Raw genomic sequence first — 20,013 nt, 5'->3', positions numbered from 1 at the left:
CAGCTCATTTGGCTGATACTTTTATCTAAAGCTACTTACAGTTGAGACAGTAGAAAACTAAGCAGTGGAGCATCACCCAACAGTGGGGCCTTCAGTGTGCTGCGATTTGAGCTCATGGCCTTCCAAGCACTAGCCCAAAGCCTGGACCACTGAACTACCACTGCCCACCTACAGACTAGCTCTTCTACACCTTTCTCCACAGACAAAATGTACTTGTTCCTCCAATGCAACACGGTTCTGTCGGCCTGTCTAGTTAGCATGCACTGTCCTGTGTATTTATTGTTCATTTTGCACTTGTCTCACACTGTTGTGTATTTGTCCTTTAGTTCTGTGTACCTTATTACTATATAGTTATGCCTTACCATGGACCTTGCAGTGCATACGAGTTATATAGAGGAATGTCGATGAAACCTATATATATTATATATATATATATATATATATATATACAGAGAGAGAGAGAGAGAGAGAGAGAGAGAGAGTGCATATAATATATATGCGCCGATTTGAGACACACCCAAACAGAATGATGCAACCCAGGAAAGTACTTTCAGTAAAGCGGTTCTGGAGAAGCACGAGCACAAGAGGGGGCGTGTCCAGAGGGATTGTTTTCATAGGTACGCCGCTATTGGACGAACAGGTTTTATGCTGTGTGACGTCAGCACACACCTCCCGCTCTGACAGCTAGGTTGAAACCCAAGTAGACGCTCCGGCAGGCAGGGAGGCTGAGGTGGATTTTTCCACTACAACACACGAGTCAGTCAGCCATTCAGTTGTTTGAGGTGTTGCAGCTTTGTTACCGTTCGTCATTTTATCGTACATACTTCTGGGGAAAATCTAAATTTAGACTCGGAGGATTGAGAGAGGAATCTACATAGCTAGATAGATACTTAGCGAGCTAACCTCCGGCTAGTTTCTGCCCACTGTAATTAACTGTTAGCTGGTACATTCATTTTTAAAAAAGAATTTGAAATTGAAGACGTTCAGGCTGCCAACGTGTGAAGACTGTTTTGGGAACAATGATGGACTTCGTTGCTGGCTGCATGGGAGGTAGGTGGATAGCCGGGTAACTAGCGCGCGCCATAAATGACTTCCTTGAATAGTGACTTCACATCAATTTAGCGCGTGCTTACTAGTGAGCATGCGAGCTAGTTAACAGGTTAGCTGAAGTTAATCTCGTTAGAAACACACACACACACACACACACGTGATCATGGATACAAATAGTTATATTAGAGGATAATAGTCATCTGTCCGATTTTAACTCGCTTAATTGTGTGAGCCACTTGCTGCTTTAAATACGCCAATGACCTAATAATAATAATAATAATAATAATAATAGTATTGTAAGAGGCTTAAGTTACCCAAGAACACTGTATATGGATATACAGAAAAATAGACACAGTAAACTTCAATATTGCATAGATAATTATACAGGAAAATAATAAATAACACATACCAGTCATGTATTAAACATAAACTAGTGTTAGTGTTAAATGTAAACTTCTAGTTTTTCTGAAGTATTTATATAATGTAATTGATGTAATCTGTGTCGCACAAAGTAATCCACTGTACAGAATACTGTTGCATCCCTGAAAGCATGTGTTAGGAATAATGAAACCACATGCTGCTGATTTTTTTCTCCATTTTTGATTCTTCGACCAATCCAATTTTTGGGTTTTTGGTTCATCAGTATGTAGACTAGGTGGGAGGTAGGTTTTGAAGAGCCTGAACAATCATCGCAGCTTGTATGTACAGTCAGGTCCATAAGTCTTTGGACACTGACACAATTTTCGTAATTTTGCCTCTGTACTCCACCACAATGGATTTGAAATGAAGTAGTTAAAATGTGATTAAAGTGTAGACTTTCAGTTTTAATTGAAGGGATCTAACAAAAATATTGCCTTAACTGTTTAGGAATTACAGCAATTCTTTTACAGAAAAAGAGTCCCTCTATTTTTACATTTATAAGCAGTTTCATGGCATGGCCAGTTTCCTTGTTATTTCATGACAAATTAAGGAGAAAAAAGGTCTGGAGTTGATTCCAAGCATTGAGTTTTCATTTGCATTGCATTTGCATTTGTTCATGGGAACTCCAAATATGCAGAGGTGTTGATGCAAGTGAAGGAGGCCATCATTAGGCTGAAAAAACAAAACAGACAGAATCAGAGAGATAGCAGAAACTATAGGAGTGGCCAAATCAACAATCAGCAACACCAAAAGTCCTGGAAGACCACAGAAGATAACTAAAGTGGATGAATGCAGAATTCTTTCTTTGGAGAAGAAAAACCCTTTCACAACATCTAGCCACATCAAGAAAATTCTGGAGGAGGTAGGCGTATCATTGTCAAAATGCACATTCAAGAGACCCTTCATGAATGTAAATACAGACGGTTTACCTCAAGATGCAAACCGCTGGTAACACTGAAAGCAACTGCAGTAAAGGCCTGGCAAAGCACCTCAAGGGAGGAAACTCAGCATTTGGTGATGCCCATGGGTTCCGGACTTCAGGCAGTCATTGACTTGCATCCAAGTATTAAAAATAATCCTAATATTTATATTAGTTTGTCCAATTACAAAGTAATTACAAATTATAAATTTTAAGCCTGTTAAAATGGACGGACTCTGCAAAAAAAATCCATTGTGGTGGTGTACAGAGGCAAAATTACGAAAATTGTGCCTCTGTCCAAATACTTATGGACCTGACTGTATATGTATAGTACATTCAGTTCAGTTTTATTTGTATAACACTTTTAACAATGAATATTGTCACAAAGCAGCTTTACAGATATATATATATAAAGTTATAAATTTATCCCTAAATGTATCCCTAATGAGCAAGCCAGAGGTGATGGTGGCAAGGAAAAACTCCCTGAGACAATATGTGGAAGAAACCTTGAGAGAAACCAGACTCAGAAGGGAACACATCCTCATATGATAGAAGGGAATTATTTATAATTGCACTATTACTGTGTACTATATGGTCAAAAAGTGCAATTGTGTTAGCAGGAGATTCATTATAGTTTTAACATGAAGTCTATCTTGTTCAAGTTTTCACTGATGGAAACTTGAGTGCAGAACTGTTGGTGGCAATTGCAGTCCTAAAGCTATCATAGCAATTGTAGTCCTAAGCCATTGCAGCAAAACTGGTTGTATCAATTGCAGACCAGAGCCATCTTCATGGTTTCTAAGTGGTACCATCGACAGTAATCTCGTGTATCTTTAGGCTGTCCATATGAGGCCATCCACAGCATCAGCGAGTGGTTTCCAAATGATGAGAACACCAACCAGAAGTAGGGCATCAGGCTGGATCAGTCAGGTCTGGAGAGCAGAAGGGGTCAAGATCACTGGTATCTTTTTCCATGAGGCCCATTTGCAGGTGTTTGAGAACTAGCACTCGCAAGCAAACTTTAAGTTGCTGTTCAGTTACAATTATCATTTTTTAAAATTTATATAGTTTCAGATTTGGCATTTCATTGTATGCCTATTTCATCGCCCACCCCCCCAAAAAAAACCCAAAAAACAAAAAAAAAACCAAAACATTTCAGTCAAAATATTCTGCCTTTTTAACAGATTATTAACCATTTTTGACTGCTTTTTTTGGATGACATTCATAATATATATATAATTAACTATATAATTATTTAATGATAACGAAGTCGAACACATCAGCCGATTTTATTTAGCATTAATGAACTTAAGTCGTTCTTCATTTACCTTGAGAGTGTGTCCCATCAGTATATTTTTTCAAGCGGCAAAATTGAGTTAAGCTGAAACATTACTAATGTGAGATGCGGGAGGGAGGGGGCGGGGCTTCCGGGGATCAGAAGCTGGTTCAAACACCTTCCAGGGGATCAGATCCCAGGTTCAAAACACCTGCGCAACTGTCAGTCATTCAAGATTCATATGTTGATTGGCTCTTCAGGTGAATCTTTTGTGTTGCCAGCATACTCTGATAATACTCTGAAAATGTGGAGCTTCTACATAAAATACATAAAGGTTGGCAGGTCTGATACAGTCATTTAAATATTTATTTTTGGTATTTTTCACACCTGACCCAAGCCCCCTGCAATTTGTGCCACCCCACTGTCTGAATACCTCTGGCTTAGAGTGAAGCATAACTGCAAATCAATACAATGTTATTCTGACAGATCACCTTTGTCCTATGATGAAACATTTCTATCCAACCCAATTGATGATCTTTGGGAGATTTTTGGGGTGACTGATTTTGGAGTGTTAGATAGCCCTCTCCACCACCATCATCAAAATGTCAAATGAAGGAATATCTTTTGGAGAAATACTGTTCTTCTCTCCAGTACTATTCCAAGGCACACTGAAGTTGTAGTGGCACAACATCTTACTAAGACAGGTTATGGTGGTTTTTACTTGCATTACATAATTACAAAATGCTGTTAAACAACAGAAAAAAAAGTCACAGAAACCTGTCTGCACAAATTCTGCAAAAATGTAATTTGGAAAAGACTCCAGGCCTACACATGTCTATGCTGTTCCCCTAGTAATTAACAACAAAAAAAACACCCATTTTTCAAACAGCCCTATGGGTTTGCGCTTCAAGTCGCCCTATGGGTTTGCGCTTCAAGTTGATGGGGTGCAAGTAGTTTCAAGATTCACGATTTTATTTGTCACATACACAATTATACATATAAGCTAGCTAGTATGACTGGGATCTTACCCAGTAATATATCATAGCACAAACTATTTCTAGCCATCATGAAAAGCCACATCTGTATTTGTAAAGCAAATGCAGGCTTTGCCTTCATTAAAGACTACTATATATTGTATTGTTCAATATGAGGTGATACATCTGTGTATCAAGCAATTCAATCACAGACAAAGTAGGCCACTCCTCATAAAATACCTCTTTGATATGTAAGAAACATTTAAGCTTAACATAGCATGTGATATGTAAGAACCATTTAAACTCAAGCCCACACTTCCTCCTATGAAAAGCCTCCTCTTTATCTCCAATCAGGAGAAGCCATGGTAGTTTAAAAAAAAAACAAAAAAAAAACGCTTCTTCTAAGCAGGCTGCTTTTCTCAAGCCAGTATGTTAACATAATAGCATACTAGTGTACTAGCTTGGGATAAGTAGAAATGGCTATGGTTAGCCACAAGCAAGAACTGGAAGATTTTGCCAAATGTTTAAGGTCTGGTGTGTGGAAGCACTTCAGCTTCCTGGTAAGTTACAGTGCTGTAATGGACCGAAATGTTAGAGCATTTTGAATCCACCAAGTAAGAGTACCATGCACCAGTGTCCAACATCACCCTTCTGTGTCAGTCTCTAAAACTAGATGAAAACACGAAGAAACACACGCATACAGATGTGTGCGCACGCACAGCGAACTCGCTCTGCTGCATTCAGACAGCCACTTGCTGATTCAGTCTGGGCTAAAGAAATCATTTGCAGCATTTGTGAGGTTCATATTTGATAGTGGAAAACTTTGACTTGTTACTATTCTCGCCACGGATGACCGTGTCCTTAAAACAGACACATGGCCTATTGTTTGTGTTGGCTTGTAGCAGCGTGGGCCCTGTGCAAGCAGATTAACTAATTAAATAATTTTGTAAATTCATAAATTCATAACTTCTTGTAAACTGTTGAACTTTCCCAACCTCTTGTATTTCAGGGCAGGATGGCTTTGGATGATGGACAATGATTAATGCCCAAATTGTTTGTGACTGGAGCATCTTTGGAAAGCATGTACAGAGCCTTGCCCTAACTTCAGCGTAATGCCAATAGCGATGCGTAAAGTTCGCAGGCTATGGAAATACTGCTGATTAATAATTATCCTTCCTCTGACGCTGCATGGTCACAGCAGGGAGTGAAGTGAACAGCTGACATGTCTATGGAGCCCCCTAAGAAGAAAAGGTAAGCTCCTTCGCTGTGTTGTTGCGGCAGGAACAGGAATGGGCAGAAGGCTCTGCTGCTCAACCCCCAGGAATGGGAAGTGTGAGCGCTTTAACAGTGTTGGAAGAATTTGGAGGTTAGTACAGCTGCCTCACATATACAGACAGACACTGATGTACTCTCAGTGGCTGCTTCTCATTATCTAAACTTGAATAATGAGCCCACTCTGGTGTAGAGTGCTGATAGCCTACCATCAGAGCATTCTGATGATCAGAATGTAATACAACAGTGCAGCTCAGCAGCAGCGAATGCGTGCAGGCTGATATTAAAGCTTCCTAGTGAAACCAAATCTGTGTCTTCCACTCGACACCACTGATCAAATGCCTAACCCATTTCATGGTATAGTTAACCAAGTGCGTGACTGGACTATTTCACTATGCATCAATCATTAAAGAGCTCTTATGTGTATTCAAAAGCACATTAAAGCTGCTACCTGATAAAAGGGCATACATGCTAGCTACAATGGCAGATGCAGAATAACCAAAGTTAAGATGCCCCTGATAGTGATACTGATTGCCTCACTAGTGGTACAAGAAGATGAACCCTGTACATCAGTCACTGTGGCATACCACCGAATATAAAAGAGCTGGCTTGCTGATTCACAAAGTGTATGATGTAATAGTGAATGTGGATTGTATCCCTAATATGGTGTACAGTTGGGGTCCTGGTCCTTAATGTAATAATCCTTGCGTAACTGGTACAGAAATACAGGCAACACTCCTACAGGCTCCAGGCAAAGGGAGACATAACAGTGATGTGCAATCGCTGACTGGGGTTCTTAACCTTTTCTTAATACACTCTTGTGTAACTTATTTACATCTAGAGGATTAAATATGGTGTCCACTAGATGGTACATCAGAGCCAAAACATCTCTGTCCATCTGGTTTCCAAGTCGAACTATATTTAGTGATTTCATGCACAGTTATGTTAAAAAGACTGCCAAACTCCATTTCGTTTTTAAAACTTTCTGCCATCAGCACGATTGTTGTCGTTGGATTATGTCTTAAATCGAAAACTCTGACCTTACATTTAAAAGTACTTACTAAGCTAGAAAACCCAGAAGAGTGTTACTCAAAACAGACCTTTCGGTAGGTTTAGGAGGTTTTTAAAATTCAAACACGAGCTGTAATAGGAAAACCGTTATTATCTGTACTCAGTAACGGTCTAGAGTAGTATATAAGTGAACGATTTGAGACACGTCGTTACTTTGTTTAGTCAGTTGGGGACACTGTCACATGGTGCTATACTGCCTACACTATTTACATTGGTAGTGCACCACATAATTGCCTTGCATTAATTTCTGAAGAAGTGCACAAGCAATGCGCCAAATGACTGCAGTATACGCGCCGGCCATCTTGCGAATACATATGTGTAGTTAACAGCAAGTATAAAGCAGCTTTTAGCTGACTCAAACTCAATAACGTGAGCCTTGTAAAAACTAAGTGTGCCACCTGCCAATAGTACCTGGAAAAGACTTTGGCACACAGGACTGAGAGGCACTCCTTCTGTCTAAAACATGAACTGGACATTTTGCTGCCGCAGCCTACCCTTTGTCTGTCATCACTAAAGGTCATTGAGTCTATTCAGTGACTGAGTTAACTGAGTCATTTCATTTATGTTATTCGTTCAGTTCTTTCTTTCAGTTGACCCAAATGTTGCACAGTTGTCCTAGTCTCAGCCTTCTGCAAATGAAATGCTCCTGAATCATTATGCAAAGTAATTGTTGTCAGTTGTGGGCTTTTCTATATAGAAAGAAAGATAGAATGAACAAGAAACTTTGTCACATATACAAGTATAGTACAGTGGAATTCTTTTCTTCACGTGCACTGAAATGCCCCCCCCCTTCCCGATATCAAGCTGGAGTCAGAGTGCAAGGCCAGCTCCGATACTGTACTCCTAGAGCTAAGAGAGAGCATCGAACATTTCGAGAATATGGTGTTAAGTTTTTCTTACATCCCCTGCTATACACTGTAAACAGAACTGTTTCTGTCTTTTGGAATATGGTGATTTTTGTAGTGTGAATCTGGTACTTTATGTCCTTGTTTTGGTGGTTGAAAAGCCAATAACCATAACTAAATGGCTATGGTTTCAGAACTTGAATGGAAAGAGTAATGTTGAAGTACTACAATCACATTAAGGCTCAACGTGTAATATAGACCGACCTTATTAGTAATCAACAAATGCGGTGGTTTTCCAGTATATAAAGCAAATTTTATATATGCATGAATCACTCTAAATGTTTCTGGTTCTTGGAAGTGCCTCAGAAACCCAAATAGCCATTTTCAACCTGATCCTGATCTAATCCTGCAAAACGGCCAGGCATCCACACTGTAGCTGTATTTTTTCCGGTAGTGTTTTTAATGTACATCCAATACTAAGAAAAGGTTAATTAATATTAATTACAATAACACAGTACTACAGAATAAAGAATTTTGCACACATTTTTGTCATTGTATTCGAAATGGTGGTCAGTCTAATATAGATACTTCACAGATTAATAAATGCTCCCCAGTCTTGTACATTTGTGAGTACAAGACTGTTAAAAAACCACAAGTGTTGGCGTACATTTTCTTCAGGATATTTGTGTAAATAGGCCTAATTATACCAGATTGCATTTCCACTCATCAGGTGCCGCTGGGGTTCTAGTAGGACATCCTTTTGACACTGTAAAGGTGAGTACATTGGTCTACATGCTATGGCCATTTTAAACCAAGCTTATTCTTATACAAGTGAATCTTTGTTTGCTTTGTAGCCTGTAATTAACAAACAACAGCAAACCACAAGAAATCCTTCCTCATAGTATTGACCTCTGGGCTCTGCATTTAATGGTGCCTCTGTGTTTACAGTTAATTCCCCTTTTCTAGGGGAAAGACACTGTTAAAAATATATGAATGATAGTTTTACTTTAACTGAAAGATCTACATTCTTATTACTCTTGACAAACTATTCACAAAATTGTACATTTTGCAGTCATTCTGTCTCACTGTATTTTTCAAAACACAGGTGAAATATGAGAATGTATAGGCCTCATCCCTGATAAATAAAGAGATGATTGTCTATTCATAACTATATATTGCATTTGATTTGTGGTACTTGCAAAAGAAATTGGTCTAATTACTATAGATGGCCATAAAATGCACTTTTTGGTGAGTGCATAGTCACTTTCTCTGAGAGGAAATAGAGCATGGAATCATGAAACGAATGAAATGTAAAGACAAACGTTTCTCCCTATATAATTATTAGATATAGTTTTTATTACATAAAGCTTATAGTAAAAGCGTTACCAGTGAATTTAACTACAAAGCCTTGAGAAAAGCTTTGGTGCACCAATTGATCAACATGCCTCTGCCCATTTCCATAGTTCCACTCTGTTTTTGAACACACTTTACCTACTTAATTTTGGAGACTCGTGTTTACTTCCTCAGATTTCTGTAGAACCATGCTTTGTCTTTCACAGGTCAGGCTTCAAGTCCAAAATGTGCACAAGCCTCTGTACAGGGGAACCTTTCACTGTTTCCAGTCCATCATACGGCAGGAATCAGTCAGTACCTTTTTCTTTGTGTTCATTTGCTTAATTTTAGTATTGGTTGTAATGGTATTAATTAAAATCAGTGAAAGCAGTTAGATTGTAAATGCATGGGTCATTCGCAGAATCTACTTGAACCAAGTAGTTAATGATAAGGTAGCTTCACACCCAGCCAGTTTTATGTCTACAAAGATGTCTGGCATAATTTTACAGTTAAATGAACCTGATTAACTAATTTGCTGGAAGAAAATGTATAATTGGGTATTATTTTAAAATAATTTGTTAATTACATTAAATCTATCTATAACCTATATCATAATAGGTTAGGACAATGTCTTTGCCATAAATGGATGATAATGTTATGCCCTAACAGCTGTTTTTTTTCCCTACAGATTTTTGGTCTGTACAAAGGCATTGGTTCTCCTATGATGGGCCTGACTTTTATCAACGCCATTGTCTTCGGTGTTCAAGGCAACACCATGCGTCTGCTGGGACAAGACACTCCCACAAACCAATTCCTAGCAGGAGCAGCTGCGGGAGCCATCCAGTGTGTTATTTGTTGTCCGATGGAACTGGCCAAGACACGCATGCAGATGCAAGGTACTGGTGAAAAGAAGAAGTCCACTCGCAAGGTGTACAAAAATTCGTTGGACTGCCTGGCCCGGATATACCAGCGTGAGGGTGTGCGGGGCGTCAACAGGGGCATGGTGACCACCCTCATCCGCGAGACGCCTGCCTTCGGAGTGTACTTCCTGGTCTACGATGTGCTAACACGCTCACTAGGCTGTGAGCCTGATGACTCGTACATGATCCCTAAACTGATGTTTGCTGGTGGTATGTCAGGCATTGCCTCGTGGCTTTCTACATATCCTGCGGATGTGATTAAGTCTCGGCTACAGGCAGATGGTGTTGGAGGCAAGTTCCAGTATAGTGGCATCATGGATTGCACACGCAAGAGCTTAGAGCAAGAGGGATGGCGTGTGTTTACGAGAGGCCTCACATCCACTCTTCTCCGTGCTTTTCCAGTCAACGCAGCTACTTTTGCAACCGTAACACTCTTCCTCATGTACGTACGGCGAGAGGAAGCGCCCAAAGATTGCGAAGCCGACTCGCAGCACCATGCTGCATTACAACAGCAAGCACAGCCTACCAGCTTGTAATGGCCTCCGTTTTCAGTGTGTATGCCATGGCTGATCATACACACTGAAAACGGAGCCCTCTGTTGGTAGATTATCCCACCCAGTCTGGAAACCTGTAGAAATAATTAATGCAGCATGAAACTGCATTTGCATATATATATTTTTTTATTTTACGGTGTGAAGTAGAACGGTTCTTAACAAAGGGATTTTGATTGTATGTACCTATAAAAATATTTTTCTTCCATTTATGAATACCAGTCGGTAGGAATCTGACTTTTAATACTACTGTCTAGAACCAGTCTTTTTTACACTGCATAAGTATGAGTACTGCTGCTGATGCTGATATTGCACAAAGCAACAAAGAGAGCAGCTGCTGTAGTTAAAGAAATCCACCACATCCTGTTACTGAATTACCACAAATGGTAAAATGTAAAAACTACTTCTTGAGGTAAAGTAGTTCCTAAACAAATGTGAAATACAGATGGAAAAATGCACTTTAGGGTACATCCTTGCTTAAATCTAACAGAAAAAAAAGTTTTTTAAGTGACTGTTGAACATAGGCTAGAAAAAGCAATGTCTCTCCTTTCCATAGTGTAAAACTGCTAATAAATTTAGTCACTTCTTCAAAGCAACATTCTATGTACTGTACTTACTCTAGTACTCATGCTGTTTTATAAGCATTGATACTGATAATTACAAAATAATGTTTAGATTTATTTAGAAATGTCTACCTGTGCTGGTTTCCTAGAATTCAGGTAGCTCATCTTATACTTAATTATTAAAATTGTAGAAAAGTAGAAACTCACCATTAGTCTAGTTCTGTGATTTCATTCATATGAAAGAGAAGGATTTCTTAAGAATTTGTAAAATTAAGAATCCATATCTTTTCCATGCAACAAATTGCACAAACTGTCTTGACCATTCAAAAGGGATGCATTTTTTTCTTTGTGTAGTCTGTCTTATTTGTACTTGAGACCTCTGATCTCTTTAGATAGCTATGGTCACTGTGGTAACAGCACGTTTTTTTTTTCAGTCAATACAACAGTATGATGCTCTGTGTTAGAAAAAAATTTTGTTTCTGGTCTAATTGAAGCATGTTGTTTGCCTCAGTAATACTGTACAAAATGATTTTATTTCTCACATTGTGTGTACATTACAAAGCCTATCCAAAGCTGTTGGAACTGTTTGCGTGAGTCAGTGGGATTTGTAAGATTAGAGATTGTTAGAGGCAAACATGGACTTCTATTGACATTGTTTGTACTTGTATTTAAACCCAATTATGGCAGTTAGTGTAACCCACACTATGATTGGTTATTAACAAAGTCTACTGTTAAGTGTAAACTCATTCATTAGGTCATTACTTGTTTGCTGTACTTCATGTACAAATGATGTATTCCATTAAAACTTGAGCTTTAAAAAGTAGAGTTTTCAATCAGTATTATTTTAGCTCTGAGAAATTTTATAAAAAAAAAAAATCTTTATCTGCAAAAATAGTTGGTTTTAGATTCAATTTACACCTTTAACATCTCTTTGTATATGTTTTCATGTCTTTGTATATGTTGCTGTTAAATGAGGTTTTGTTAGATGCTTTAAATAACAGGTTGGTTACAGCATTAATATAATATCAAAATTTGTTTATTTTATTGCCCTAATCTGGTGAAGTGAATTTTTGCTTAGTGAATGGTAGAGAAGCTGACCCAGATAGTCTAGGTTTCCCTTCAGGAGGGAAGTAAGTTATGTTTTATGCTGATTCATCAAGAAATTAGAAAAAAATCACAACCAAGTGACAGTGAAATGAGTCAATGGCATGTTTACTTCTACAAAACTACTAAAGTACATTGATAGCATTTTTATGACATGATTTGAGAATTTCAATTTATTATTTTTTTTATTTATGTAATGGAAAATGTAATAAATATCAGTAATTCTTGGTTAATGGTGTTTAATCACAAAATGCATGCAGTTTCTGGAAAGCATCAATTTTAAACAAATATTAAATTGTTTTAAATATAATATATTGTTATTAAATATAACAAATTATATTTTTTATAATCTAATGAATAATTTCAGTTGATTGAGTCCAAACTAATCTAAACTAGCAACACATTTAGTAATATCCATAAATTGGGTCTTGCTTCTACTCATCCTGAGATTTTTTACCAGGCACACCATCCCTAGTTTTTGCACGTAGCTTGTTCACCTGGGATTCGGCAATATCTGCACGCTCTTCTGCCTCTTCAAGCTCATGCTGTAGTTTTCTTATCTTGGCTAAGTTGGAATTTGCTTGCTCTTCTGCCTCTTCAGCTGAACGCTTGTAGGACTTCACTTTCAGCTGTAGCTTGTCAGCCAAATCCTGGAGTCTAGCCATATTCTTGCGATCTTCTTCAGCCTGATAGGTGAGTTCCTTAATGCGGCGCTCATACTTGCGAACCCCTTTTATAGATTCTGTACCTCGTTTTTGTTCTGCTTCCAGTTCATTCTCAAGTTCACGGATGCGAGCTTCCAGTTTCTGAAGCTGTTTCTTTCCACCCTTCATAGCTATTTGTTCGGCTTCATCTAGACGGTGCTGCAAGTCTTTGATAGTTTGCTCCATGTTTTTTTTCATTCTCTCAAGATGAGCACTTGTGTCTTGCTCTTTCTTTAGCTCCTCTGCCATCATAGCCGCATCAGTTATTGCCTTTTTTGCTTTCTCCTCAGCATTGCGGTTCTCTTGTACCACCTCTTCCATCTCACTCTGTAGCTGTACCAGATCAGCCTCGTGTTTCTTCTTTTGGTTGATCAGGCTAGTGTTTTGAGAATGCAGTAGCTGCATCCTCTCTGTTGCATCTATAAGTTCTTGCTCAGCCAGCTTACGCCCCCTCTCAGTTTGTTCCAACATTGCCCTTAGCTCCTCAAGCTCTGCTTGAAGGAGGTTATTTCTCCGTTCTAACAGGGCAATGTTCTCTTTGAGATCTTCATTACTATGAGCAGAATCATCCAGTTGAAGCTGAGTGTCCTTCAAATATGACTGGACCATCTTCAGTTGTTTCTGTGCATCAGCTGCCTGTCTGTTGGCTTGATTTAGCTGAATTTCCATCTCATTTAAGTCTCCCTCCATCTTTTTCTTGACTCTTAATGCTTCATTACGGCTTCTTGTTTCTGCCTCAAGAGAACTCTGTAAAGTTTCCACCATTCGTTGGTAGTTCCTCTTTGCCTGCTCCATCTCCTCATCCTTCTCTGCCAACTTTCTTTCAATGTCTGCCTTTACCTGATTGAACTCAAGTTGGGCACGCAGAATCTTGCTTTCCTCGTGTTCTACAGAGGCCTCAGCTTCCTCTAGTGCAGACTGCAGCTCTGCTTTCTCTTGTTCTAATTGTTTTCTAAGTTTCTCCAGCTCATGAACACTCTTCCCTCCTTCACCAAGCTGATCTGTCAGGTCTGATATTTCTTCTTGCAGATTCTTGTTCTCCCTTTTGATAGTCTCAAGTTGATCAAGACATTCTTCATAAGCATTTTTAAGTTTGAAGAGTTCAGTACTCAGGTTTCGTGCTTCCTTCTGTGATGCTTCCAGCTCACACTGTGACTCTTCATACTTCTGCTTCCACTCTGCTATGACCTTATCAAAGGCTCGCTGTTTCTTGTCTAGAGCAGCAGATGCAGCATTTGAGCGTTCAAGATCAAGCATAAGATCTTCAATCTCATTTTGCAGGCGATGTTTAGTTTTTTCAAGAGAGGAACACTTTGCATTAACTGCTTCTACTGCCTCCTCTGCCTCTTGGAGCCTTTGAACAAGTTTTTTCTTGGCCTCTTCTAGTTCCTCTGTTCTCTGAATGCCATCTGTCTCATACTTAGCCCTCCATGTTGCAACTTCACTGTTTGCCTTGGATAATGCCCGCTGAAGCTCTGCTTTAGCCTCCTGCTCCTCCTCAAGCTGCTCTCTCAGCAAATCACAGTCATGACGAGAAGACTGCACTGCATGAGCAAGTGCATTCTTTGCTTTGACTTCTTCTTCAAGCTGCCTTCTCAGGTCCTCTAATTGTTGGGTGTAGGAACTTTTTCCTCTTGTGAGTTGAGAGATCAGGCATTCTTTTTCCTCAAGCTGCCGTCCAAGTTCCCCATTTTCAGTTAGCAACTTGGCTCTTTGCGTTGAGAAGTCGTTAAGAGCCCTCTGAGCCTCATCAGCTTTGGACCTATGTTCATTCATCTGATCCTCCAAGGAACGGCACAGCTTTTCAAGATTCACCTTGGCTTTCACAATGCTCTCCATGTTTGAGGCCAAGTCATCCATTTCCAACTTTAGCTCTGTCTTTTCTTTCTCTAACTTTTGCTTGACTCGTTGTAGATTGTCAATTTGTTCACCAAGTTCAGCCACACTATCAGCATGTTTTTTTCTCAGGGCAGCAGAAGTGGCTTCGTGCTGTAGGGTAGATTCCTCAAGATCCCTGCGTAATTTCTGAAACTCCGCTTCCCTTTTCTTGTTGAGCTCCACTTGGGCAGATGTGGCTCCACCTGCCTCCTCGAGCCGTTCACTAATGTCTTCTAACTCACGAGAGAGATCACATCGCTGTTTTTCCACCTTTGCTCGGGCTGCACGTTCAGCATCCAACTCTTCCTCCAGTTCTTCTATACGAGCTTGGCTTTCTTTTAATTTTTTTTGCAGTTGCACTACAGCTATCTGCTCATTTTCAATCTTTCCATTCAGTTGATTTATTTCAAAATCTTTCTTCTTCAGTTTCTCCTCTTGCTGCTGCTTATCATTCTCTAAATCCATTATATTCTCTTGAATCAATTTGAAGTCTCCCTCCAACTTTCTCTTGGCACGTTCAAGATCCATCCTAACCTTTTTTTCTTGTTCTAGAGTCCCTTCAAGGTCATCCACTTGCTGCTCAAGCTTAAGTTTAGCTTTTGTCAATGTGTTTGCTTTATCTTCTTCACTCTGAAGGTCATCTAGTGTCTGCTGCTGAGCCTCCTGTAGAGCTTTTTTCTCTTTTGTGAGCTTCACTATAATCTCATCTTGGGAGGCCATTTCCTCAGTGAGGTTCTTCACTTTATTCTCAGTAGCATGTTTCTCTTTCTCAACCTTGGCTAGAGTTAGCTCAAGGTCATCAATGTCTTTCTTTAGCTCAGAGCATTCATCTTCCAGCTTACGCTTTTTGGCTGTGAGTTCAGCATTTATCTCTTCTTCATCTTCAATCCGCTCAGTCATCTCTTTAACTTTAGCTTCCAGTTGGATTTTGCTCTTTATCAACTGTTCACAACGCTCTTCAGCATCTATCAGTGTATCTTGCTCTGACTGCACCTGGAGAAGTAAATCATTCTTTTCTTGAAGAAGTGTGACCATTTTCTCCTCTAACTCTTTTCTTCGACTTTCAGATTTATCAAGAGCCTCTTTTATTTTGTTGAATTCATCTTTCATATTTGCCATCTCTTTCTCAGCCTCAGCACTCTTGAGAAGAGGCTTTATTTTAAAGAACATTTTCATCCAAGGCCAGTTTTTCACACTTAGGAAGGAGCGAATGTTCCACTGAATAACCATTAGTGCATCTCTGCGTTCTACTAATTTTTGATATTCTGCTCTCATTAACAAAGCCCGAGCATTAGCTTGTATTCTGGTAATGATACGGGCAAGTTGTTCATCTCTCATTTCTTCGAGTAAACCCAGCAGACCAGCTTTGAAGAAGACTTTTGTGTGACCAAACCTGTACTGTGTATGGTCAATATCAAGTGATCCCAGTAGCTTCTCAGCACTCTTTTTGTTTTCAATAAACTGGCCTTCCGGGATAGCAGATGCATTCAGAATTCTGTACCTCTGCTTGAAATCACCATAGAGTACTCTGTTTGGAAAACCTTTCCTGCAAATTCTGATACCCTCCAGTACACCATTACAGCGAAGCTGGTGCATCACAAGGCAGTTGTCCATAACTCCAGGAGTCTTGGTCTCATTGGGAATCAAACAGCGAACAAAATGTGGATGAGTAGTTTTGAGATTGGTCATCAATTTGTTAAGATTTTCTCTGTGCAGCGCAGATACGGTCTGAAAAGATGACCCCTTCTTTTTACCTCCTTTTCCACCTGATTCAGCTGCTGCTGCATAGCTGGAAAAAAGATGGCTTAGAAGCTTGAGAGATGACTTTTGATACAGTCCGACCACTGTTTCATTCAGTGGATCTTTGTTCTTAACAAGCCAGCCGGTAATATTGTAATCAACAATGCCAGCATAGTGAACCAGTGCAAAGTGTGCCTCTGCTTTGCCTTTGACAGCACGTGGTTTCTGGAACATGCTTGATTTACCCAAATGATTATCAAAAAGCTTCGCCTTGAAGGTCTGGTCGCTTGCCTTTGGAAACATGCACTCTTCCTCAAGAATAGACATGATCCCAAGAGGCTTCTCAATCAGATCAATACAGGCTTGCAAGTCCATACCAAAGTCAATGAATTCCCATTCTATTCCTTCCTTTTTGTACTCCTCTTGCTCCAAGACAAACATGTGGTGATTAAAAAACTGTTGCAGTTTTTCATTTGTGAAATTAATGCAGAGCTGCTCAAATGTGTTAAAATCAAAGATTTCAAATCCAGCTATATCCAACACACCAATGAAATATTGTCGATGCTGCTTTGTGTCTAAGGACTGGTTGATTCTTACGACCATCCAGTTGAACATCTTTTCATACACTGACTTTGCCAGTGCACCGATTGCGTAGTATACTTGATCTACACCTTGGCCTTTTGTGACATATTCATTGCCTACCTTAACCCTTGGATGACAGAGTCCTTTCAGGAGATCAGCAGAGTTCAGCCCCATTAGGTAGGCTGACTTGTCAGCAGCTTCTGTACCATCTGGTTCTGCCTGTTCTTCTCTCTGTTTCTGCTTGAATTTCATGTTGCCATAATGCATGATGGCTCCTGTCAGTTTGTAGACTCCCATCTTCTCATCTGGGGTGAAGCCAAGCACATCAAAGGCATTGTCAGTGGCCATTAACTCCTCACTATCATTAATGGATGGAACAGTTACTTCTCCTTGGGAGATGTAAGAGTAATCATATGGATTATTTGTAATCAGCAACATATCCAGCAGCTCGGGCTTTGCATTGGTCAATATCTGGTAAAAGATGTGATAGTTCCTTTCTGCCTTTAGCTGAAAGGTCACTCGTGATTTTTCCAACAGGTATGTTTCAATGTCAGCTGAAGAAAGTTTACCGCTTGTTCCAAAATGAATGCGAATGAACTTTCCAAAGCGAGATGAGTTGTCATTTCTCAATGTTTTGGCATTGCCAAAAGCCTCTAATGCAGGGTTGGCCTGGATGATTTGATCTTCCAGTGTCCCTTTGTTAGAGTCCTTCTTACCCACACTTGCTCCACCAGCAGCTGCAATACTTGCAAAATACTGGATTACTCTCTTGGTGTTAACAGTCTTACCAGCACCAGATTCTCCAGTGATGAGGATGGACTGATTTTCCCTGTCTGTTAGCATGTATTGATAAGCATTATCTGAGATGGAAAAGATATGAGGAGGAGCTTCAGATCTTTTCTTACCCCGGTAGGCAGCAACTACTTCTGCATCATACACAGGCAGCCATTTATAAGGGTTGACTGTTACACAAAACAGTCCTGAGTAGGTATAAATCATCCATGCTGCATAGCGCTCTTTGAGGTTAAACAGCACTGCAGGCTCATGTAGGAAAGTGAACATTGCCATATCCTCGATTTTATCAAATTTAGGTGGGTTCTGGGGATGAACATCTGTCTCTTTAACAGTTACCGTCCTTCCATCCTCTGTCTTCACAGTTGCCTTCCCTTCTTCTTTACTGATTATTTGTCCTTTGACATATTCCACTTTTTCATCCACAACAAAGCACTCCGTTTTGATGTCAAAAGGTCTAGTTTGAGCTTCAAGTCGTTCTTTCTCTGACTTCCTCAGGAAAGGAGCTGCTTTACCAAATTCTGCCATGATAGCATCACCCATTGTGATCTCTTGAATTCCACGGATGTTGTGGGAATCGGCGGACAGTGTTCAAAGCTTTGGTTGGGTTCAGGAACTGTAGTACACTAGTTCTCACTGCACTCTCTTTATAAATGATGACTAAGTTCCAAATATGGATATGTCTGCAGGCACCTTGGACAAGAAGGAGAGCCTAAACAGCAAAGGACATGTTTATCAAGACTTTAAGTGGTGTGGGGGGCAAGAAAAAGACCTTTAGGTGATGCTATCCTTATTAGGACAGCTCTCACCTCTTCCATAGTCTCATCTGGTCTACCACTTGTCAGCTCCACTGGTGATTCTAATACTCTTAATTTTTGCACTTTAATTTTCTATAGTTTGATTATCTTTATAGCCCACCTATGTGTATATGTATATAATATTAAAGTTTAGTCTGCCTTTTAGATGGCAATAGCAATTACCTAATAAGGAGCTCAATTTAGGATTTTAGTACAGCTTGAGTCAGAGATTTGGGTACTATTTATCTTGGCATGCCAGCAAACCACTTTCTTTATCAAAGGTTTCTCTGATAGATCCCACTGACACCTCTTGCAGCTATCATGGAACAGACTGTCTTGCCCCATCCCTGTTTAACACCAACCCCAAAATAGCACTGATGGATAAATGTCAGCCCATACTTCTTATGCTCCTTACTCTATTATTCCTCTGGTATGAAGATCACTGCTATACACACAAGATTTTCCTGTACATACTATACACTGATGGGCAAAAAAATGGGCCAAGCCCAAAATGGCCCAATATTAAGCTTTTAATGGTCTTAACAAAAAATCATTGGTCAGAAAATTAGCAAGAATTAATCAAATGTACTCCTGAGACTGCCTGTGCCACCATTTGCTCTTTTACTTTTGCTGCAGTGAACTGTTTGGGGAAAAGTTAAAACGGGAAATTCACTTACGTATTCTTCTTGTACACAAAGGAAAATCATGATAATGATTGAAATGTTTGATGTAAAATTCAAACTAACACAAACTATCTTCTGGGATGTTTTTTTTTTTCTTAAAAGATTAGTCGTTATTTGGTTATCTCCCACACCTGTTGCAGCCCATCAAGTGTGTGTGTGTGTGTGTGTGTATGTGTGTATATGTGTGTATATATAGAGGGTGGTGAGTTTGTGTGTTTAACTGCTAAATATTGATTGTGTTAAATGCATGAACAAGCATGATGTAAGTAATAATGTAGAACAGCTTTTTCACAGTTTAACATGTGCCTTTATGATAGCAAGATGGCAAATGGGATAATATACTTGAATTGTACAAACTTGTATAAACAACTTGTCCTTATTTTTGCAATATTGTTTCTGTTAAAAACTGCTGTAAAGAAATAAAATTTTTAAAAATGCATTAAGTTATTAAAATAGCAGCATAAAAGTAAGATCATATAGAATATGCCATGCTCCACGCCATTGCCCTTTGTTTTTTGTATAATCTATACAGAGTTGAAT

The 20,013-nt window shown here is 39.4% G+C and overlaps 2 protein-coding genes across 3 annotated transcripts; one reads left to right on the top strand and one right to left on the bottom strand.

The window, feature by feature from the left end:
* Positions 1 to 663: 663 nt before the first annotated feature.
* On the top strand, positions 664 to 12,013 carry slc25a29 (solute carrier family 25 member 29). Of its 2 annotated transcripts, XM_053242101.1 has the most exons (5): positions 665 to 1,050; positions 5,649 to 6,005; positions 8,558 to 8,601; positions 9,387 to 9,470; positions 9,848 to 12,013. In XM_053242101.1, exons 2-5 carry the CDS (start codon positions 5,963 to 5,965, stop codon positions 10,613 to 10,615), a joined length of 939 nt encoding a protein of 312 aa, XP_053098076.1. In that variant the 5' UTR covers positions 665 to 1,050; positions 5,649 to 5,962; the 3' UTR covers positions 10,616 to 12,013. The 2 variants fall into 2 exon arrangements, with proteins under 2 accessions (XP_026779373.1, XP_053098076.1); XM_026923572.3 differs by lacking the exon at positions 5,649 to 6,005 and having other exon boundaries at positions 664 to 1,050.
* A 376-nt stretch (positions 12,014 to 12,389) lies between these two features.
* On the bottom strand, positions 12,390 to 18,630 carry myh6 (myosin, heavy chain 6, cardiac muscle, alpha). The gene has a single exon (XM_034313439.2). The coding sequence runs from the start codon at positions 18,534 to 18,536 to the stop codon at positions 12,732 to 12,734; it is 5,805 nt and encodes a 1,934-aa protein (XP_034169330.1). The 5' UTR covers positions 18,537 to 18,630; the 3' UTR covers positions 12,390 to 12,731.
* Positions 18,631 to 20,013: the final 1,383 nt, after the last annotated feature.

This window comes from Pangasianodon hypophthalmus, chromosome 19 (assembly GCF_027358585.1).
Source record: "Pangasianodon hypophthalmus isolate fPanHyp1 chromosome 19, fPanHyp1.pri, whole genome shotgun sequence".
Classification (NCBI taxonomy): domain Eukaryota; kingdom Metazoa; phylum Chordata; class Actinopteri; order Siluriformes; family Pangasiidae; genus Pangasianodon; species Pangasianodon hypophthalmus.
The sequence above is the reverse complement of the archived record's forward strand: the minus strand, read 5'-3'. Positions and strand labels throughout refer to the sequence as shown.

Bases quoted from the DNA above. Each gene is read 5' to 3' on its own strand.
- slc25a29 (XM_053242101.1), top strand. From the start codon at position 5,963: ATGGGAAGTGTGAGCGCTTTAACAGTGTTGGAAGAATTTGGAG. The intron at 8,602-9,386 runs GTGAGTACATTG...TGTCTTTCACAG, and splicing joins ATCCTTTTGACACTGTAAAG to GTCAGGCTTCAAGTCCAAAA. The intron at 9,471-9,847 runs GTCAGTACCTTT...TTTTCCCTACAG, and splicing joins CCATCATACGGCAGGAATCA to ATTTTTGGTCTGTACAAAGG.
- myh6 (XM_034313439.2), bottom strand. From the start codon at position 18,536: ATGGGTGATGCTATCATGGCAGAATTTGGTAAAGCAGCTCCTTTCCTG.